At 42.8% G+C, this 23323-nt stretch overlaps 1 protein-coding gene across 1 annotated transcript; it reads left to right on the plus strand.

Moving 5' to 3' along the window:
* Positions 1-9031: 9031 nt before the first annotated feature.
* Positions 9032-23070, plus strand: E2F7 (E2F transcription factor 7). Its single transcript, XM_065743254.1, has 12 exons — positions 9032-9118; positions 11339-11614; positions 12828-12996; positions 14088-14369; positions 15027-15185; positions 16151-16288; positions 16986-17180; positions 17811-17877; positions 18695-19205; positions 19866-20136; positions 21174-21595; positions 22630-23070. Exons 1-12 carry the CDS (start codon positions 9032-9034, stop codon positions 22804-22806), a joined length of 2754 nt encoding a protein of 917 aa, XP_065599326.1. The 3' UTR covers positions 22807-23070.
* Positions 23071-23323: the final 253 nt, after the last annotated feature.

Here is a 23323-nt window from a genome sequence, read left to right on the forward strand (position 1 = left end):
CTCAAAGGCAAATTTGTCTAATCATTATTCCCAGATGCCCTGGTTTCCCTCACAGGAGCATGAGCTGCTAGCTCTGGACTCCAGAGACTGCTCAGGTGCAGTTCCCAGCCTTTAGACAATGAATCCTTCACTGGCTCCAGTTATTGTTATTTCTGCTGGTGCACAGATGAGGAGGCACATCAATCCTAATCTGGAAAGAAGTCTGTTGTAAGCAAGGCTCAAATTTCTCCTTTACTACTTTCTTTCATGATGTTGAATGAGAACAGGTTGTTCCTTCACAACCTTCCTGAATATCTCCTACTGAACATTTAAAAAAGTGAAGGACTAGCTGAAAAAAATAAATAAAAAGCAAAAGAAACAGCCATTGACTTTTCTGGAAATTATTTTGATTCCTCATGAGTGAGAAGGGTTAAGTAAAAGCAGCTAGATTATTAACAGTTTTCACCAAGCAGTTTTCATGTGAACTTATACTTAGCCATTCTTGGTATTCAGCCAAAACAAGCAACAGTAGCTCCTATTTAAAGTTTGGTGCCAGTTCTCTTGGTTAGATACTGTATTCTTCCTCGATAGCGTGGGCAGCACCAGCGGAATCAGTTCTTGTCATTCCATCTAAAAAGACAGCCACCATGCTGAGCCCAATTACTTGCGTTCCCAGCTACCTAGGGCACGTCAGAAGAGCACCGAGTAAGTTGAATAAGCAATTCACTCTACGCTTGTGCTGAAAATGAGTGGCTTTTCAAAGCCATGGGAGTGACTGTGGTTTTTGCAGCGTTCCAGCATTTCAAGAATAAAACAGCGCTGTTATCTATTTTAAGCACTATGTCATTTGAGACAATTGCAAACTATGTTAGCAAGCTGCAGTGCAGGCATATTCAGAGGTTTCACACAATTACTAGAGGCCACAGTGCTTTGATAATTATTTTCACTTTTCACCTGCTCAACCAGAGTAGCTGAAAAAGATTAATTTCATGCTATAACCGAATTCCCAAAGGAACTAGAAGCCTCTGATTGCACACACTGCAGCTCAAATACAGCAGCTCATTCATACGCAGTAGAGGGCTTAGGGGAATAAGAACAGCACTGCCACATAAATATTCAATTTACACCTGCAAATCAAATGGTAGCATTAATGCACTTGGAGATAAATCTATAGCCAGCTACCACAGCAGACCCCTCATTAGTTCATTTTTACTGTTTTAATGGACAGCTTAATGTAAAGAAAACTTTTGTACTGCATCAGGCAGCACATTTCAAAGTGAGTATCTTCCACGCTTTATAACAAGCCTGTGGAGCTTGTCACGGAAGAGACAAGACTTCAGGAGGATGTTTGTGCAAGCTGGGCTCTGAGGTAGCTGCTCAACATGGCAGTCTAGATGCATTCATCACGTCTGGAAGTTTCCTAAGGTGCTGGGCCTGGGATGGATGAGCAGGGAAAAGGGCATTTTCTTACAGTCCTATTTCATACATTCTCCTTAAGCGTTTGCTCTTGCCTGCTGTGGGTCACAGGATGTTAGGCAGGGCAGACCCCTGGCTTTATCTGACGTGGCCGTTCTTACCTTCTCCTGTACTTATTAGTAATAACTATACTGACTGGGTAAAATCTAGGTAAAATCTATGAATTTTAGTGTGCTGTTAGTTTTGCTCAAGGTATCCTCCCTGCATCTGATATCTCCTCTGCAACAGACTTTATGTCTGCATGTGGTAGTCTTTAATAAAAGGGATATCGAGTGTGTTTGCACAGGTTAAATGCAGCCAACAGGCCTAAACAAACCCCACCAAATATGTTCCTTTTCTGTCCTTCCTCCTACTTCTTCCAATCTCCTCCACATTTTAAAATACTCAACAAACAGGTGAAATCTGATATTGCACTAACTTTTTAATATAGACATAAAACAAATGAATTTTATCAGTAAAAATTTTGGATTTCTAAGAATATACTGAGAAATCTTGATTTACTAAATCATCTACAAATAAATAAATCTAATAATTAACAGCTACTCAATAGCCTCAATAAAGAGAAACTCCTCATCTTTGTGAGTCAGCCACCCCACATAGGTTACAGCAAATCAACTAGCAAGAAGCAATTGAAGAGCCAATTCACTTTCCCATCCTCTCCTGAATTTAGTTCATAGGTTACACTCGTTGACACTTGGTTCACATCAGTATCACTAAGATTTTAGGGTATTCATGGTTCAGTTCAAAAGTATGCAAATTAGGTATCAAGATAATTCAGTAATTTTAGTTATATTAAGTATGGAAATCCCTTTTTATATCTTCAGATAAACCCACACTTTAACATACTTATAGAGCAGGGCACACAGCTTTGTTTCACTGAAAACAAAGATCTGCTGTGAATGATTCTACATGATTTTGTATTTAAAATTACTTTTTATTAAATCATCCTCTTATCCCTTAATGTCTTGAGCAAATACTTCTCTGCCACAAGCAATAATATGCAACTGCAAGCAGCTGGTTGAGAGCAGAACATCTAGATATGTGCAGTATTTCAGACAATGTTATCTCTGCTTCCATAAGAAGTATTGTTTGTATTTCCCCACAAGAAAGCCAGGAAGAAATCCTTTAACAGGGAGTGTAGTGATACAACGTTTTATGGCTTTAAACAAAAAAGATAATAAGTATAAATAAAGTAAGTTTAAACTAAAGAAACTCCTGTGAAGGTGGTGAGACTGTGCAACGGGTTGTCGAGGGAAGCTGTGGCTGCCCCATCCCTAGAGGCGTTCAAGACCAGGTTGAGGCCCTGGGCTGCCTGAGCTGGTGGGAAGTATCCCTGCCCACAGCAGGGTGATGGAACTGGAAGGTCTTTCAGGTCCCTTCCAACACAAGCCGTTCTGTGATTCTGTGAGTTTGAGAATCTTCCTAGTAAAGCATGGCTCAAAATACACTCCAAATGCTCTATGAGAAAGTCTTACTTTCCATCTGTTTCAGAAGGACTACATCAGGCTTAAACATTTGTTAAGTTAAAAAAAAAAAAGTGAAAAATTAATTCACTTAAAAATTTGACTGGTTGATAAGAAATGCTAAGAATGGAGATCTTCCCATGAACTTCCCTATGGCGTACTGAAGCATGAAATGCAAAAAGAAAAACATGAAAGGAACGATCTAGGGTGTGGGCTTGTAAATTAAGACCATATTCAATCACTGCCACTGTGATTGAGAGCTGTTTCAGAAAGTCAGGCCTAAAAGTACACCAAGCTCTTAGCGGTTCCTCAGTTGATTTGTGAGGATTGTAAGATGTGTCTTGAACAACAGACAAATGGAACTTGGCTTTTATTTAAAAGAGACTCACAGCTCTACTCTATGGTGCCATTTTAAAGCCCATTGGGGTAGGATTCTGGTGTTATTCTATGGCATTGGTTGACCTACTTCAAATCATCCATGTTCATACATCAGAGAAAGAAGAAAATATTACCCTTGGCTTACAAATATTAGAGAAACTGAAGTGCATTTAGAGAAATTTTTAAGAGAGATTCTGTAATATAAATATAGCCCATGCAACTTATATCATAACAATGTTATTCTGTTCTCAAGCCCTGACAGGACCATTACACATAAGTATTTCAATTTATTCCATTTCCAAGAGCCTTCTTTCATATCATGGAACACATTTCACTAAATCACAGCCTTCATGTGCCAACCATAAGTTTCGGTTGGCTTCTATTTTCCTTCAAGTGCATTGTAAGTATAATACTAAATCCTCACAAACACCAAGAGGGCTTGCTCCCATAAGGTGCTAAATGTCCTCCTCCCTTTCCAGGTCAAATAAGCTCCAGCTGTCTATCAAATGCAATGCTGAACTGCTGCTTTCTTTCAGTGTCATTATTTTCAAAAATGCAGTCATAGGAGACTTCAGATATATAGTCAGCTCTGCTCAGTTATATATTGGCAATTTATCTGGATCACAGCCTGACCTAACTGCAAGTAGTGACACTTCATAGAGCTCTGTGCAGAACCAGATTAGCACTAGTTTATTATTCCAGGGACTGCACTGTGCAAGTACACCTGCATTGTTCCATACCACAGCCTGGAAGCAATGCTTTGGTGGAAGCAGTCCAACTAGTAAATACTGTTTGCTCTGCCAGATCGTAGTTAGTTACCTACAGAACCACAGAGCTGTCTCTGCTCAGACTGCAAGGACTGAAATACAGAAAAGCAGGAAAAATATTGTTTTGCATAGTAGGATAGATATAGAGCATGCACAAGAAAGCTTGGGGCAAAAGGGAAGAGCTGGGGCAAGGAAGAAAGAAGAAATGACATAAGCAATGATAGCTCAGACCAATATTCCACTTATGACGGAAGGAAGGAGGTTGAAAGTATGACCATAATTAAGAAGCTGTTTTTCACTACAAAGGGGTTTATAAGCCTGGGTGCAGGGTCAGATGGCACCAGCTTGAGTTCAAGAGCAAAGCAATTCTGAAACCTAACCCTTCAGACAACATAACACATTGCCACTTGAGCACCTGTGTGGCATACACTTTCTGGTTGAGACATTCCCAGAAGTTCAGTTGCTCCAAAGACTGTTGCACCAGGCTCTATCACACAGACAAACACTTTCAGACACCTAGGTTTAGGGGTTCACCTTTGTCTCTATTTTCTCCTGTTGTATGGGTGTAAAGGACTTTCCTTTACACCCAGCCTGACTAGACTTCAGAGGGCCAAAGATTTAAACACTGGCATTGAAATCCCCAGTATGGGGGATTTTAAGCCATTTTTTAAGCTCTAGCTCCCACTACAAAAAACAAATGTATTGTGCTTTACTGGCAACATAAATATGTACCAACGTCAAGCTAGCTACTGTCAGTAACTACAGCTGCTGTGGAGAAGGCAGTGTGCCAGCCTAGGCTCTGACCTACCTTCTTCCCAGCTGATGGGAACTATCCAGTTGAAGAATATGGTGTGACTCTTCCCCAGCAAATTCATTTTCCGAGATGCGTTGGTCACAATTTGGAGGCTTTTTTGGCTGAAGTCTGCCTAAGGCACCCTTTCACTTCAATTTTGGACCTGATTAATTCCTTAAAATACCTAAGGGCTTCCTCAGTCTTGCAGGCAGAAGAGCTTTTTCCCAGTTCTACTTATTAAGAAGAGATTTTCTTTATCTGTTTTGGTAGCTATAACTTCAGGAGCTAGTACCAGATAAGCCACATAAACACAGCACATACAGAATATGTGGGACCAGTAGTTCTCCTTACTGCATGAGTTCTAGTGGGAGTTTCACTGATGCAAGGTAACTTTCCAAAGCAGTAAGCATTGAAGATACAGTGCAGACAAAGTGTCATGTCTTCTATCTTCCCAGCAGGTGCAAAATTTGCTGACTTAAAAACTGATACAATATGCAGACAAGAAGAGCTGTCATATAGGAATATGGGTAGCTTGCAGAGAAGAGTGCTTTGCAAACAGAAAACATCCACACATGCTCACATTATTTATCTAGGAAGAAGCAATACAGGTCCATCTTGAATAGCTGTGGGGCTACAGAGCAGCAACTGTGAAAGATATAGAGCCCATAGGTGATGATCAATTACTAATGAGCTCTTGCTGCAGTCCTGTAAAAGTAGGGCTAGTGCAATCTCTGCATTGGAGGCAATGAGCACAGCAACCTGATTATCATCCAGACTGAAATGCTGAATTTATCAAAACTGAGATCTTCATGGAAGGATGGTAGTCAAAGAAATGAAAACAAACTTTGATTGATACATGCATTTTATCCAATAATTTGCTTTGTGAAAAATTAAGAACTCCCAAATGAAAGAAAATTCTAACCTCTAAAAAGTTTCAAAATTCTCTTCTGGTGAAGGAGATGCTTCTCACATATAGTTTTCTAAAGAAGTGTAGATGAGGAGTGGGCAATGATTTTACACTTGTATAAAACATTATGAAACCGGTACAGTAATATAATATAAAGCTGAAATATCTACATTTTAAAAACACGTGCAGGATAACTAGAGAAGCTGTTAAAATAAAAAAATACAAGTACTTGAGAGCAGCAGAAGATGGCTTTTAGAGAGAAACAAAGACTCTTATGAGGCTGTCATTCTGAGTCTGTTACTAGCTTATGGCTCCAACATGCACACAGGAAAACAGCAGTACTTGAAATGTACTGCAGTTTAAGATCGAAAATCCCAACAGGAATCTAATGGCTTGAAACTGAAACAAGACAAAATCAGAAATAAGGGGAAAAAATTAATAGGGAGAATGGGATAATATTTAAACCAATAATGGTGGAAATGATGAATTCACAGTCTTTTGTTGTCTTCAGATCAATACCACAGGCTTCACTGGAACACAAGCTGTAGCCAGGCAAAAGACCTTTGGATCAATACAAGGGTAATGAATGAAATTTAATAGCCTGCAACACACAAGAGGTCAGATCAGATGATCTAATGGTCCCTTGGGATTTATAATCTGAGGACAGTCATACAAGATCAAAACACACTGGACAGGATAATAAAATGAGCTAGGAGTGTGCATGGCAGTCTTTGCCAGGACTACTGCACTGGGAAGCTAAGAAGTACAGGACTTTATTTTCCTTCACGCTCATCCATTTCTTGATTTTGTTCCTCCATCTGAAGATATTTTGTGGAGTTCACATTGCAAACATTCTTACCAAATCACATCGCTAGAGTGATACTGAGATTTCTGTTATAACGTTCACGTCCATCATTTTAGGTAACAGCCTACTTTTCACACACATACTTTCCATATTTGGTTTCAAGAGAAATTTTAAAGTGTTTGAGGAAGGACTGCTGTCCTACTGTTGGACTGAAATCAGGAGGAAAACCATTCATCTGTAAGAAGATACTTGGCAGTCTCTTTCACTGCTAATTCAAAAAGCCAAACTTTCAGATGGTAGGTCCATAGAGGAAACTAGCACTGCTGAGACATCTTATACAATCAAATATAATAGCAAGTGATCACTAGAGAGCAGTTATGAATATTTACAGCACAGAGTGCATCCTTTCTGTTAAGATACTGACAGTTTTATGGAACAGCAAGTCTTTGTCTGTGAATTTTAGGCAGAAATGATTGTGTATCATTGTGTATTTTGATATTGATATTCCACAGCAGAAACAAACAATTCCAGAATTGAAGTTGAATCAGTGGGAGATATGGTCTCATGCTTAAATAGCATCCTATACTATGAGCTCCCGATTCATCTCAGCTTGAATCTAAACAAACAGAGGAACTCAGGCACTTTTACTAAAGGCAATCTCTCAAGACAGAGAAAAGTCTTTTGCCTGTGACATGGAGGCCATATGTCCCAGTATATATCCCAAACCCCTTACCTTTTAGATGGAGGGCTGTCCAGGGTGAAGATGTGACAGTCTGCCCAGGAAGACAAGCCGTCAGCCAATAATTCCTGTGGCTTTCTAGTGTCATTGTGTAATAGTTTTGTCATTGTTTTAATAATTATTACAACCATTTTGCATTAAGCATTAATTCTTAGTTGAACAACTAAACACTGATTCTTTGTTCACTTCTTTCTGCTGGAAAGTCATCTCTCTGTAACCCTAGCAAAGAAGGTTTATGCTAAGGGACATTAAGCAAACTATATCTCATTCAGAGAAGAGTAATGAAACTGTAATTGTACAAAGAGCTGATCATTAATAACAATTTAATTTCACCATCCAGTAATAGCTGGAAGTGTAATGCTACCTTTGTGAAAGTCAACCCTCTAACAGGAGCAGCTGGAAGTGATTCTCAGGTGCAAGTCTGATTAAAGAAACATGAGTCAGTAAGCTACCTGCTTCCTTATGTGACCTTTGGCAGATTACTTGAGCTCAGACTCCTAACACCATCGAGGCACGGCCTCGCCAGACACTCAGTTTCCACAGGGACTTCCCAGACCAGCTGAGTGCCTGGTGCACTACTCACTGGGCAGAGCTGGTTACCTCCTGTGAATGGCAACTGTGAACTCCAGCAAGACTGCACCTGTACAAGGCAATGGGAATTCCTAGTTCTAGTTTGCTTTTAGTTCTCTCTGCCCAGCTCTGTTACTAACTGGCAATAAATTAAACCATTAAACCCCCCTCCCAGTATCTTTTTCCCCTGACGACGACCTGCGAGGACCTCCCTGTGCCCACATCCAGCAGCGGCTGTCCCGTCCCGCGTGCTCCCTGCCCTGATGGGGGTGCTGGGAACAGCCAGCACAGTGCAGGTAATGCACGCATCACAACACCGCACACCGGTTCAAAATTAAAGCTCGTGCCGGACACTCGATGTTTACGTGTTACCTACATCCCTATCAGAAAAGCCTCTTTTTATTTATCAAAAAGTAACGAATATGAATTAAAAGCTGTGAAGGTGAAGGACCACCTTCCCCTCTTCCCCGCGCAGCAGAGCAGGGCAGCAGTGATGCAGCAAGCGCTGCTACCAGCGCAAGAAAAGCCATCTTCAGCACAAACTCGGCTTAAAAAGAAAAATGAACTGTACCGCGCGGAGATCGCTCAGGAAGGGATCTCCCGCTCAGAGCGGAGCACAGAGCTGTCAGTGGGACGTTTTTCCCTTCGCTTTTCCTCCAGCTCTGCTCCCGTCCAGACGCAGTCCACCGGCCCCGCGCGCGTTCCCGCTGTCCCGCGCCGCCCGCGGCCGCCGGAGCGGAGGGTCCGATGGGGAGGGGGAGGGGAGGGCCGGCGGCGCCCGCGCGAAGAAAAAGGAGCGAAGCGGCCCCGCGCGGGCGGGATCCTCGTCCCGCGCTGCCGCGCGCCGCTCGCCCGCGTTCTGATTGGCCGGCGGCGTGGCCGGCGCTCCCCGGCAGGCCGCGCCTGATTGGTCGGATCGCGCAAGCGATGACTGAGGGCGCCAGCGCGGGGACTGCGGCGCCTGGCGGGAGCGGCGGGCGGGAGGGCGGCACGGCCCCGGTCCTGGCCGTGCCCCAGCTGCTGCTGTCGAGCTGAGGCCGCGCCGGCACCGGGCGCCCTCCTGCCGCGCTCAGCCCCGCGCCCGTTCTCTCCCCTCCTCTGGCGGGGCGGGCTACCCTTAAGGACCGGCGTGAAGGCGCCTGCTGGTTGCGCAGATGGAGGCGAGCGTCCTGAGTCTGCGGGACCTGGCGGCCGTCCGGCCGAGCCGTCGGGGCCGCGCCGAGGCGGAGGCGGCGCAGAAGGTGAGCGAGGAACGGGGCGGCTCCACGCGTGTCCCACGGGGCGCGGCGCGCACCTGCCCGAGACGCTGTCAGCGGTCCCTCGGCACCTCCCGAGCCGGGCCTGGGCCGCTGACCCCTGCCCGGGCCGGCTGGAGCTCCGAGGACGGCGTAATGAGGCTGATAGTGGATGTGGGCATCTCGCTGTAACGCCGCTGCTGCTGCTCGGCGATATCTGTACGAGGATGGGCGTTTGAGGCAGGGGAGCCGTGGGTTCCCAGTGGCCTTCACTGTGGTCCCATTGGCACCGGCCCTGGTAAGCAGGAACATGAGGGGACTTCCTCTGCTGAACATTAAGTGTTGATTCGTTGCCAGGTGGGAACTCGCATGAGCTTAGCGAGTGCCACCTCTGTGTGAATGTGTATTCCAAAATGTGCTGTCCCCTCTAAATTGACCCCTGTTTGTCACAGTTACAGCTGGCTGCTGTTAATTGGAAAAGAAGACACTTATTACCTCGTTTTGGGATATTCAGGGATGAATGTACGAAGAAATGTTTCATATCAGTGCTCAGAATGCAGTGCTTTTGATGGGCCACATTGATCCCCAACTGCCAGCTACAGTTGTGTTTTCTGCCTGGATTGGACTTGATAAAATAGTATTTAGAATCACCTGCTTAAATACCCATATTGGCTAGTGATAGCTGAGTTGTTCCTAATAAGCAGCAAAACTTGAAAAAGTTCATAGTGTTGTTGAATCCTTTGAGTTGGAAGAGAGCTTTAACGACAATCTAGTGCAACTCCCCTGCAATGAACCGGGACACCTACAGCTACATCATCTTGCTCAGAGCCTCATCCAGTCTGGCCTTGAATGTCTCCTCCAGGGATGGGGTTTCCATCACCTCTCTGGGCAACCTGTCCCAGCATTGCCACCCTTATAGTTAAAAAATAAAATAAAAAACAATTATATGCAATCTAAACAAGCTTTTACAATTCAGCTTATTTTTAAAGAATTTAAATGGTCATGTAGGTCTGAAGAAAGCAAACTTTTGTGTTTGCGAGCACCAAAAAAGCTACAGTCAGAGCAAACAGCAAGCAGCTGCCATCCTGATTTGTTTTCTGAGAGCAGTTTGCAGTGGCTCCAAGGGCTTTCTTGAGTCCCAGGTCCAGCAAGCTTATCCAGAGGGTTTTATTGCAAAGTCATCTGCTTTGCTTTCTCTCATTCCATTTAAGGTGCATGCAGTTAACTTAAAGGACTAAATCTAGAAACCAATGAGAAATATTAGCAACAACCCCAAACCCCACACTGTGCCCTGTTTATAGGCTAAGTAGAATTAAGTGGTAACTGGACTGCCTGGACTGTTGTTCTCTCAGGGAAAAAGAAGGGCTGTTTCTGGAAGGCCTTCTCTGTGCCACCTGATGCATCCTGCAAAGACAGCAGCATGTCCTTCTGTCTTCTCATTCCTTGCACCCACAGGCTACAATGAAACAGTGTCTTCTGTAGCTCAGGAGCTGATCTGTCAGTGCCAGTGATGCTTTCTGGAATGAATTTCTTTCAGCTAGTTATTGGTCAGCAGTGAGGGTTCTCACAGCAAGGGCAGAGGTAAGGAGTCCAGCCCTCCCAAGAGACCCAAAGGTGAGGGAAGATTGTGCTGCAGCTGGGGAATGGAGGGAATGGAGCTTTGCTTCATTCAAGGAACGATGAAAATCAGCTTGCAGATTAGACTTTTCCTTCTGGCTGCTCCCAGCTGGGGTCAAGGAATGCTGTTATGGAGTTCTTTCTTGTTCTTAGCAGTGGTTAGTGTGGGTGCAAAGCTTGCTCCCCTTGCACATGAAATTCATTTCATTGTGATGTTCCTGACAGCCCAAGCTGCATTCCCAGCATGGTTTTTCATTTGAGACTTTTCAGGCGGAACCCCATGTTTTCTTACCAAGTGTGATGTGACCAATGCATTCTTTCATTCCAGTTTGGTGCTTTATTTCCATGGGCAATGCTGTCTTGTGGTAACGCATGGAACTTAAAAGCACAGTAGGCCAAGTTTGACTGCTTGGCCTCAGCTTCTGTAATTTAGAGTAGTGACTGCTACCCTGCCTCCAGTACAGTATCACGTAGAATATTTCACTGCTTCCAGTGAATGCAGAAGAACTGCACTAAATACAGTGGTGAGTGCCAAGGCATGACTCATGAAGATTACCTTCGTAAGAACAAATGGAATTGTCATACTGTTTTATTTCCTGTTTTTAATAGGAAAACATACTTGATAGATCCAGGATGGCCCCAAAGACTCCCATTAAGAGTGATCCGGTTGACCTATCAAAGCAGAAGGGCTGCACTCCAGACAGAAATCCAATGACACCTGTTAAGCTCGTTGACAGACCTCAGGCTGACCCTTGGACCCCCACTGCTAACCTGAAGATACTCGTTAGTGCTGCTAGCCCAGACATGAGGGACAGGGAAAAGAAGAAAGAGCTCTTCAGGCCTATAGAAAACAGTGAGCAGAATGACATACCTGATTCGTTACAGGTAAGACTCGGAACACGGTTACCTTGCGTTCATTCAGACCTTCTCTTAATTAAGCATTTGTTTTCTTCCAACTGGCCCTTGGCTCCCTTGTAGGAAATTTCAGTATTTTAAAACATCCCAAAGGACAATTGCCAGTGCAGCACTACTTGACCAGTGTGAATTTCAAAGACTGAAGTTAGCTGTCTTAGCAGTGACTGACTTGGGGCCACTCAGGAGCCTAAAGATGAGTTGTTTGGAGAGGACAGTGAAAGTAGAGCTTACAGTGGTGAAACCAGCACATTTAAGTTCTCCTGAAGCTGTTTTCCAAACCACAGTAGAAGGAAAGCTGCCAGATCATTTTTAAACAGACACCCTGTTTGGCCAATGTACTGCCATTTTCAAAAGCAATTGGACTACAGTGTGGTGATGATTTTCCCTGTGCTTTTGCAGTCTTCTACCTTGTTTACCACCCCCCCTCAGAGTGATCAGTTAAAATAATTTCCAGTCTTTTTACCCCAGCCCTTAAACACTCAGATGGTATGGTTAAGTGTCCCAATTTTTACTTGCAAGGACTCAGGCAATGGTAGAGTTGATGCCTCCCTTTAGGAAGTCCATCCATGGAGACAATGGTATTGGGTCATTAGTTTTCTTCCTACAGACACTTTTTTTCTCCTTCTCCCTGTCCCTCAATTGCTGTTTTCCCTCTCCTGCATTATTTCTTACAGAATATCTGTTCTAAAAACGGCGCTTATTAGAGTGGCTACTATGAAGAGTTCCCCTATACACCAATATACACATATATATGCCAACCAGCCCAGTTCCTTAATGTTAGCCACTGTGATAGGCAGTAATATCTCTCAAAAGTGGTTTTCCAGGAGCACTTTGATGGTTTGTTCATCCAGATCCAGAGGTGTTAGAGGAAATATTCCTCTTCCTCTCTCAAACAGAAATATTCCTTCCAAATAAGTTCTTACCTGCTAGGCTAGCATTTCTTATGTTTTATTTGTTTGTGCACAACCACTGTTACAATAACTTGCAGATAAGAGTTTTTCATTCCAGGTCTTACATGTCAGATTAAAGAGCTTGCAAGTGGAAGTGTCACCCAAGTGCCATGCTCTTGCAAGAAACCCATGTTATAAAGTCTGAATATTGATGTCATCTGAAATGTACCTTGCTTGACTATGCCTTATTTCTGAACACCTGCACTAAAGGTTTGACATTTCTGTTTTAACAGTATGATATGGTAGACGACAGTACCGTTGATGAATTTGAAAAGCAAAGGCCCAGCAGAAAACAGAAAAGCTTAGGACTCTTGTGCCAAAAGTTTCTAGCTCGCTATCCAAGTTACCCACTGTCAACAGAAAAAACTACCATTTCTTTGGATGAAGTGGCTTCCATTCTTGGTATGTATACCTGCAAAAATGGGGTCACCTTACAGAACACCCTTGAGAAGGCCTTCCTTGTTACTACATATTCAGAGTCTGCATTTCCTGGCATCTGGATACTCTTCTAATCAAACTAATCACAAGTTAGAAATGCCTAATATCCCTAAGAGTCTGTTTTGAAATCTGCTTTCTGGCAGTACTTCTTTCTAAACAGATCAGTCCTCCAGCTGTCTACCAATGCTGTTGCTTTCTTAAATTTTCAGTGTACTGAACACTGAAGAAATTGTGAGAGTTACAAACCCTTTGTAGGAAGACTAATAAACAGCAATTTATGTCAAAATGGGAACTTTAGGGCAACAATTGCAAACAATTAGGTGTAGGAAATCAATTGGGAAGTCAGTACTTCATGACTGAGTACGTACCTGACATACATCAAAGTTATCTTAGCTTTAAATGTTGTCTTTTGAGGACAGGTTACAAGGAGACATGCAAAAGTAGAATGAGGAAATGTGTTGTATTGAGGTAGTGAGACTGCATGAAATAGTCTATTTTCTGGGTCTTATTTTCAGGTTTGTTCTTAGTTAAAAATTAATGAAATTTCTGAGAAAAGTAATAGAACCTGGGAGAGAGAACTCAAGTCACACCAGTAACAAAAGGACCTGAGTCTGTTGGAGAGTTTGTCTATTGAATAGGAAGAGCTGTACAAAATCATCTTTAAATAAATACCTTATCTACGTTTAGAACGTGGTTGTTGAACAGAAAAGAAATAGCAAGAATGAAATGCATCTGTTTTGAAAGGAAAGGCAGCAGAAGAATGATGTATTTTGTGAACGGTAGCAAGATCCTTGAGCAATGTTCTCTGGGACTCTGGTAAGAAAGTCCATTTAGGTGCCTTTGTCATGGAAAGTGGACATAAGAGAGAATTCAGCTCAAGAAAACAGTTAAAATTCCTTTAAGTAGTATTATATTTAAGCATGGCGGATATTCCTTTGTGTTTGCTTGTAACCCTAATTTCCTATCCTTGTGCAGCTGCAACCCTAGTTGGTGTTACTTTGTAGATTTCCCATCGGTCCAGAGTCAGTGTCTTTTATTTTCCCCTCTTGAAACAGGAGTCGGGAGGAGACGAATTTATGATATAGTGAATGTGCTGGAGTCGTTGCACTTGGTTAGCCGTGTGGCCAAGAACCAGTACTGTTGGCATGGGCGGCACAACCTTGGTCAGACTCTCAAAATGCTTCAGGAAGCAGGGGAGCTGCAATATGGTGAGCTAGTGACCTCCCAGTACAAGGAGCAGGACACAGAGTACAAATCTGGAGACCAGAAAAGGGAAACGGTGCCATACTCACATGACAGACCATTACTTGACTTTGCAGAACCAGACTGCACATCCGGTAAGATGACTAATGCATGTGATGTGAGGTACAGATAAATGTCTTATTTCTCCTGTTTTCTGAGCAATTTTTTCCCTTGCTGTGCTTTAAATTAAGTGGTTAAAAAATTACTCTTTGCAAAAAGGTGCTGAATTCACTGTGTAGGTGACAGAACATTCTCCTATCCTGCCCCTAGCAGTGGTGTCAGGATAAATGTCCCTTTTCTCATCTGGACTGGCAGGAAATTCTGCAAGATGCCCTGGTCCTTCTTTCCCCACCCATACCTGACAATAAATGCCTTGCTTTGACAGAAGGTGCCATGTTCCATTTTTCCATTATTTACACATTCTCCATATAACAGAGTGTTTAAGTTCTAAGTCCGTTAAAATGATAATTGCAGAAAACTGTGTAACACAGTAGAGAATCAGCTTTGGAATCTGTTTTTCTAAAGGCTATTTCTGTAAGCTTTTTATCATATTATATTATATGTAAGTTTTTATTGCCTTTTGAAGAGGGACTTCTGTCTGCATTACACAGTTATTTTCTGCCTTTCAAAAGATTTTTGCTTCCTGACAAGAAAATACTTTGCTCCTTTTATGTGTGAGAAACCTACTTATTAGTTTTCTGGCTGTGATGGATGACATATGCTAAGAGGCTTGGGTGTTATTTGTAACACAGCATCTGCAAACAGCAGAAAGGACAAGTCCTTGCGGATTATGAGCCAAAAGTTTGTCATGCTGTTCCTTGTCTCCAAGACCAAGATAGTCACTCTGGACATCGCAGCGAAGATACTGATAGAAGAAAACCAGGATACAGTGGACTACAGCAAGTTTAAAAGTAAGCTGACTGTTGAGAGACAAATCAGGCAGTGAGTAAGGAAAAAGGGCATGTTTGGACTGACACCAGTACATAACAGCAAGAACGGGTCAGGAAACTTTTGCCTAAATATAGTTATGACTGGAAACAATAGTTTGTCTAAATAGACCTTGGGGTGAGAAGCATCAATTTAACCATCATCTTCAAGACTTAGCTCCAGAACATAGAAAAATTGGGTTTCTGGATTTAATTCTTTATACCCTATTTCTTCTTCCTTTCCAAATGACAAGTTTCAAGACAATGAAATGAAGTACGTTTTTCAATTTAACAGTGTTCATGTTTTCTCTGCAGAAGTTTGTTACTTTTCCTTTTCAGCCCAGAAGTCTTTCACAGCTGGATAGCATAGTTTTGTTCTCAGTTAGTGGGGTTTGGTACTCAAATCTCTTGGACAACTTGACAAAAACAGTGTTAGCAAATAGTTTTGCACTTTTAAAATGAATTACCACTACTTCAGTCTTAAAATGCTTTTCCAGGTGCCAGGAGAAATATAAGAATTTTAGCTGAGTGCTGGGATGTGTACTATATCCAGCTCGAAAATGTTATTTATTGGAGTCACAGAGATTTCTTCTAGGAGCGTTTCGTTTTTGAGGTTGTCAGTATGTGATCAACTGTGCCCATTCACGAGCTTCTTGCTTCTATGTGCTTGCTTTTTCCCTCTATGGAGGTTGCTGCCTTTTTTGATCATCCAATGGTGTAAGCACTCATTACCATCTAAATGAGGTAGGTTGGATGCTCAGCTAAAATAAAGTGAATGCTGTCAAGCAGGTGGAAGTGGGAGCTGGCATGGCAGCCTTTAGAGGGGTTGCTAGAGACTGATTTTACTTGTCTCGTCTGTGAAGTCTATGACGATACTCTGGAACGAAATTACTACCTAAATATGTACTGCATGCATTGTAGATGTGACTGTTTTTGTTCTTTCCTGTTAGCCAAGGTACGAAGGCTGTATGATATCGCCAATGTTCTTACCAGCCTACGCTTGATAAAGAAAGTTCATGTCACAGAGGAACGAGGCCGCAAGCCTGCTTTCAAATGGATTGGGCCTGTGGAATTCCCTGGAAAGACAGGTAGATTGTGAAGCTCACTCCTCTTTTCTTTCGATGTTTGTTTCTGTATTACAAAAGACAGCTTTCTGCATGTGACATTCATTGTCTATCCTGTGGTTATCAATCACTTACCAGCTCAGAATTTGCCCTCACCAAACTTACCTAATGATGAATTGTAGAATGATGGAAGATATTATGCCTACATCTCCAAATGTGTTTCCGTGGGTCTTTGGGATTACAACGCCTCAGTATTTCTGTCATAACTAGACAATGAGTTATTGCCTTGGTAATGGAACTTATGCGTTTCCTCATGAAGAGGTTTGTAAAAGAGAGGATTGAACAAAGCAATATATTGTAAGCTGCTGATTCTTGTCTAGAAGCAAGTGTGAAGGAAAGTCTTGTGCTACTGTGTTTTCTGAGTCAGGCCAGTGCTACGACCAAGTAAATGTAAAGCATACTTGGTTGTAAATGTTAATGACATCTAAATCCCTTTCTCTTGTTGAGCATTCACACTGGAGTGTAACTGCTTTCTGCAGCTACCATGGAACTGAAAAGAGGGAAGCTGTTGTCTTGTTTGTCCATGCCTATTAACTAGTCTACTTACTGTTGTGGGCATACAGGTTACCTCTGCTTGTGTGGCCAAGTTTAGCAGTGTGACAGAAGTCTAAATAATGAGCTGTGTTCCTTGAATGTCTTTTACAAGACTGTATTCCTTCAGATGAACTGAGGGGGCACTGCCCAACATCTGGTCCTCCAGCAGTGGCACAAAGAGGAGCCTGTGCCCCATACCAGATCTGTGCTGCTGGAAAGCAGAGGTTCACACGTCACGCGTCATTTAACAGTACACAGCCCTGTGAAGGTACCAAAAGGAAGGTCAGCTCTGAGCCCAACAGCCCGCATCGAGGGAGACAAGGTAACTACTAAGGAAATGTTTGTTTGTATACCACTGAATCTGCCCCCAGATGTGGGCCCACTCGTTAAGGCAGCTGACCAAGGGAAACAGCGTGATTAAAATATATGTGAATTACCTTAGGGAGGTGCCAATATTTCCACTTGTATTTTGGATCTTTTAGGAAAGCGCCTGAAGTTAGATGAGCTGAGTTTGGGCAACACTGCCTTGAATCAGCAGCTTGTATTTTTGTTTTTGTTCTTCACCAGCTGCAGCTATAGCATGGTTTCTTCTGTTAAGTCTTGGCATGGATAAGGAAGGTTAGACACAAAAGCTTTCTGAAATTTATGGTTCTTAGTATAGTAGAATTTACTGAAACAGTCTAACAGATAGCTCTTAAAAATGAGCAAGCAGTTACAGGACAGGGCCTTTAATGGGCCCCCCTTATAGGAAATGATGATGTTGTGCACCTCTCTAGTGGACCTAAGTGTTCTGAGTATCTTGCAGGTTCTGGCTTTAGATAAAATTGTGATAGGGAAGAAATACTACAGCCAGTATTTTATATTATATGGCCAGTATCAAAATACACTTGGTAAACCTGCCTCTTACTAACTGAAAATTCCTTTGTTCTTTCTGCTTGCATTATGAATTCAGATGAATACTGCTCGAAAATGATAAATCTTGCAACTGTCTGCAGGCAGAAAATAGAAGAAGATACTAGGTAAGTTGGTCTTAAAAATTCATATCTTGTTTCAACTTGGTACTTGCCACACAGAGTTAAAAGGTTGGATTCCATTCATAGGACCAGGAAGAAAGTACCCAGAAACTCCGTATTAAAATTGTAATTCTCATGGGTCTCAGTATTGCTTGTTTGTTTAGTGTTTTTGGTTAGTTTGTTTTTCAGGAGAATCACTCTAACATGCAGAAGTCTTTAATGTAGAACCAATCAACGATATAAGCTGGTGCACCTCAAACTTGTGTGTTTATTTGTTCCTCTTACTATGCTGTCAAATCATAATCTAACTTTACTGCTATGTTAATTAAAAGCTTTCTTCTGTTTAACTATTTGAGCTTATTCACAGCTGGTATATATATATCTATGTCTGTACTGCTGTTGTCTTTTTGCTTCAATAGTTCTTTATCTCAGGTGTGTTCGTACAGGGCTTTTCTGCCTCCTGTGCATGTTATTTGGGCTGACAAATCACAGTTCCATGGAAAACCTCTCTTGTCATATTAGTGGGTCTTCTCTGTATCTATCCGAATTTGAATTCATGTCTGGGTGCCAGGTGTAGCTCCCTAGTGGCCTTTTCTACTCCAGTCAAGTGCAGCTGAAAGCATTACTGTTCTGCCAAGCAATTGATGAGTCTGCTTCCGTGTAATTTGATATAATAAAAGATGACCCTCGTGGTAAATGTGTAAAATAAGTGGAGTTTTTCTGTGAATTTTTCATGTTTGTACCCAAGAATGGTACATAGTAGCTTGTAAGGATAAAACATGGTTTTACTTTTGTACTGAATGTTTTTGTTCTTTTTCTTTAGGAGCACAGCTTGTGCCACAGAAGCAGTTCTCAATGGAGCGAGGAACTCAAGTGTAACCTCACATCTCTCCCTCCTTCCAGTTCCTGGGGACTCTGATTTTTGTGTTAATCCTTTATCTCAGGCAGTTTTCCCCATGGTCCAGGCAGATATGCCAAGCCTTTTGCTGCCGAAAGGGGTCAGCAGCCAAGCTCTTCATCCTCCCAGTGCAGCAGCCTCCAAGACAGAAAATGGAAAACCTCCCTTACTCCCCAGCCAGCCCTTCCTGTGTTTCCCCTCATCATCCTTTTTTATGCTGTGTGGTGGTCTCCAGGAGAATCTCTCAAGGGAGAGGAGTACAGATGAGAAGGCCTTTCCCCCAGAAGCTCAGGGTGCTGTACCTCCAGCTAATTGCCAGAAACGCAGCTCCCACAAGTGTGCATCGACCTCTGCTCCTACTGATGATGAAGAACCAGTTGCTAAAAAGCAGACTATCGAGCAGGGTGATGTCCCTCTCTCACTTGTAATACCCAAGGTAAAGTAGTGAATTTCATTATCATTTAGGCTTTCTATTGGTGGGGAAAACTTATTCCCAGTGTAGTGTTTCTAGAAATGAAAAATCACTCTTGTTGTGGATACAAATGCTCCCTCTAGCATGTTAATACAATTAATTGAGTGCTGTATCAGGAAGTGTAGGCATTAACTAGGGGATGTTTCTGCATTACCAGTAGAAAATGGACTATGATTGCTTTGCATAGTGAAGTGATGATCAGCTGTCCTTTGGAATCAGTGTTCTGATCATTGTCTTCAGCAGAACAGGCTGCCAAAGGGGAAGAAATCAATGTGACTGTTACTCCTTCTCTTCTGCTCTTTGCTTAGGCTTTCCCACACAGCAGTGGCATTGCTTACTCCACTGAGCCACAGAAAATGTGATTTGCACTTTCTCCCTACTCTCCAGTCTGAGTTCCTTTCACACTGAGTGTTGCTCGTAGCAGATTGGTGAGAGCAGATAATGGTGAAAGTGCATCTATTTCTCAGTTTTCACTGCTGCAAACAGAGGTCAGGCCCCGTATGATGTTTGAGTATATGCCATTTGAAACAGGTACATGTTTTACTCTGTAGCTGAGGAAGGTATATGAGACATCATGCCATACTTCAATTTGGACTCCTCATTACCTCTCTTGTTTTTGCTTAGAACCCTGTTGAGTCACCTAAGGCAGACTCTGCGCCAGGAAGTGGCTGTGCCTCTGCTGTACATCTAGAAGCTTTTCATCTTGACCTCCCAAGTCCTGCAGCTCCAGAGACTGCAGACAAAAAGTCTACTAAGCCTCTGGATTCTCAGGAGCAAGAAAAATGGTCTCAGAATAAAGACCCCGGTGAACCTTCTCCAGGAAAGGATCACATCTCTAAAGAAAATGCCAGTCAGCCTTTTGTACCACAGTATCTCTATGTTCAGCCTGCTGCTGGTAAGGGCAGATGTGAGATCTAGAGGCACTCAAACCTTCCCATCTGTTCACTGAGGTGTTCAAACAGGGAGACCTGCAGATAGGTCAGGAAGTCTGTAGCTGGCACAAGAAGCATCAGCAGCTCTCTGTAGTAATTTAGTAACTCTGAATTCCATATGAATTTTTGTTTCTCCGAAAATAGAGGCACTTTGTTTGTAAGTACTCAAACATTACTAGAGATAATTAGTGTGGATTTTGTGTGTGTGGTTTCCATGCAGCAAAATAAGACCCCTATCTGGCATTCAAAACTGGAGGAACTGGAAGTCTAGATTTGTCAGTAAGGTGCCAGAATAGTGCAACAGCATTCCCCTAAGGGTGAACTTACTCATCTGCATGCTTTGCACTTTCTTGTCTTAAACCTCAATCACTGGGAGTGTCTGTGGACACAGCAAGAATAGGGAAGAAGCAGCTGAAAATACAACAGGATTTCACATCCACTCTTGTTTGTGATTGCATGGTACCAAACACTTTTGAGGGAGCAGCACACATGACAGATTTTCATGAATACTGCTTTAGTATTTGATTTCTTTGTGACATTAGAAATGGGGTCTATGGGATTTCACTTATGTGGAGCAACTTGTAGGATAGAGGTGCTCAGCTGGAGAACCTTGATCTTGGAATTTCAGAAGGTCAAACAAACTAGGAACCAGCTTCTTTTTCAAAATAATATTTCAGCAGTTCTAAAGAAAATGAGCATCTTTGGGGTATGTTTGGATGTTTTCTGTATGTATTTTTTCTTGCTAAAACGGTGTATATACTTTCATATTAGTATGAATAAAGTGAACAGATGTAGAGAGAATAAACAGGCAGCAGGTGGGGGCACAGGGTTATGTAGGGAAAAAGAGCCTGGCATAACAGCCAGTTTTGTTTCTTCCTGGGCAGCCTCTCTCTTTCCTTCTTTCTTGTCATACCTTTCTCCTGTTCTATATGAAGTTGTGTTAGCTTAATTCTGATTTGTCAACCGTATTAATGCCGTGCCGTTTCTCTCTTTTGTTCAGGATTAAGCAGTTTTAATTTCCTGTTCTCTGCAAACCAAGCTCCTGGTGCCATCGGGCTGGCTGCAAGCCAGTTACCTTCTCTGGGTGTCCCCTGTGTCATGGTGCCATCAGCAGCCTTGGCTTCCTTTCCTCTTGTCTGTTCGCCTGCAATTCCCAGCCCTCTTTCTCCAGTTCCTGAAGGCTCCTCAGCTGCTGCCTCCGTGAATATCAGCATGTCTGGCCTGGCATCGACAGCGCCTGTTTTCATTGGCACCACAGCAGTGGTTACTCCAAATGGCTCACCCTCACCGTCAGTGGATCCCCAGCTAACTGCTCACCCTGCCGCCCATCCGAGACCTGTGCTCGCGAGGTCCTGCAGTGCTGTTAACCTGGACTCCCCTGTGTGCGTGGGGCATCCGGTGACCCTTCTGAAGCTGCAGCAGGTAAGCACCAAAGGTGACCGAGTGACAGTGGAAGTGCAGTTCCAGCTCAGTGCCTGTGTGCCAGAGCAGCAAGTTAGCAGGCTGAGGAGTGTTCTCCCCCAGTTTGATCCTGGCGTTCTAAGTGTATCATGCAGTAGCTATAGAAATACGTTAGGAAGATGGGAGGATTGTTTGTCATCTTTAAAGAGTCAAATGAACTGGTGCTAGTGTGCTACCTCACCCCCATTCTGACCTCGCTAAGTAAAGGAAGCTTAATGGCAGCATCCAACAGAGCTGACTTTTTGTGGGTTTTGTTGATCTTTCTTGACCATCAGAAGATAGTTTTGAAAATCAACCGTAGTCATGGGTTTTTTTAATATATAAATGAGAAATTCAAAAGTGAAGGGTTCATTAGTCTGAATTACAACTAATAAGATTAAATAGTCATGTCACACTATGTTAGGTGGTCTGCAGAACTATTAGCAGTGACATTTTGGCACTGCTTTAGCTCACGTTATTCAGTCTGTGATGTGTTTTCCTACCTCCTAATGAAGAGAGAAATTGAACTTTTGGAAGCTTTGTGAATGTTACTTTATGTTCATTTTGTTCAAGCCTTACAAAAAGGCTGTTACAGTCAATCTGATTGCAGATACCAGCATTAGAGATTACAGTAGAGTAGCACTTGAAGCAGAAGCAGCCTGAGTTTAGTAGACTAATTTTAGGTCTGTTTTGTTGCTAGCAAATAACAGAAGTTACTTTTGACTTTTAGCCATTTGAGCTAGAGAACAAGACTAGCATAAGAATGAGTGAGTGTGAACTAGTTGTGAATATATTTAAGTTGGAAATGAGCTGAAGGCTTTCAGCTTCCCAGCAGTGATGTACTGGCAGACAGCCCATAGCTTTTCATGTGGAGCTCCTGAATGTATCGTGTGACATGATTCCCTATAGAAGAAGGATGCAGGGCTTCTTGCAAATGGAAGAGAGCTTGTGGGCATGCTTGCAGGTAGACTTTGATAAAACACTCCTGAATTACCTTGCTTCTGTTTCACACACAGCCTTCATCAACTCCTGTCACACCCAAGAGCGTTCGTCCTGCACGTCACGAGACATTCTTCAAAACTCCTGGAAGTCTTGGAGACCATGGTGCATGGAAAAAAAACGAAGGCAACCAGACCAGAAATGCCAGCTCTGTGCAGAGAAGGCTAGAAATCTCCAGTACCAGTGCTGATTAACTTCACACATTGCAGATGTTGGGCAGATTGTCCTAGGACACAGTATTCGTTATGAGAGAGCAAGCTCTTAATCTGACGAGAGGAGCATGTTGACATGTCATCCCTTTTGGCATGCTTCCCCACTGTCCATTCACCCACCAGTTCTGTTAACCTTCTCCACAAATCATCTTTGGTAGTGAAAACCTTTTACTTAATTGTTCCTTCGTTACTGATCTGAATTCAGATGCTGTAGCTCACGTAACCTTGTGAGCATCACGTTTTATTTGTGGTGTTAATCTGGAAAACTCTTCATCGTGAGGAGATGCGAAGAGATTTCCTTGGAGTCCCCACGGGTTCTTTGCTCATGGTTTTAAGTGAGACATCTAGCACTTATCTGGGGTAAGCAATTTTTTTAACATGTTGTCTGCTTACCCTGAGTAAATCTGTGGTGAAACTGATGAACTAAAACGATCTGCCAAACCCTGCCTCCACAGTACAACCTCTTGCTGTTTATTTGGTACATTAGAGTGGGAGCTTC

Source organism: Cyrtonyx montezumae, unplaced genomic scaffold (assembly GCF_038088225.1).
Source record: "Cyrtonyx montezumae isolate F1298 unplaced genomic scaffold, pur_monq_1.0 scaffold_3, whole genome shotgun sequence".
In the NCBI taxonomy this organism is placed as follows: Eukaryota; Metazoa; Chordata; class Aves; order Galliformes; family Odontophoridae; genus Cyrtonyx; species Cyrtonyx montezumae.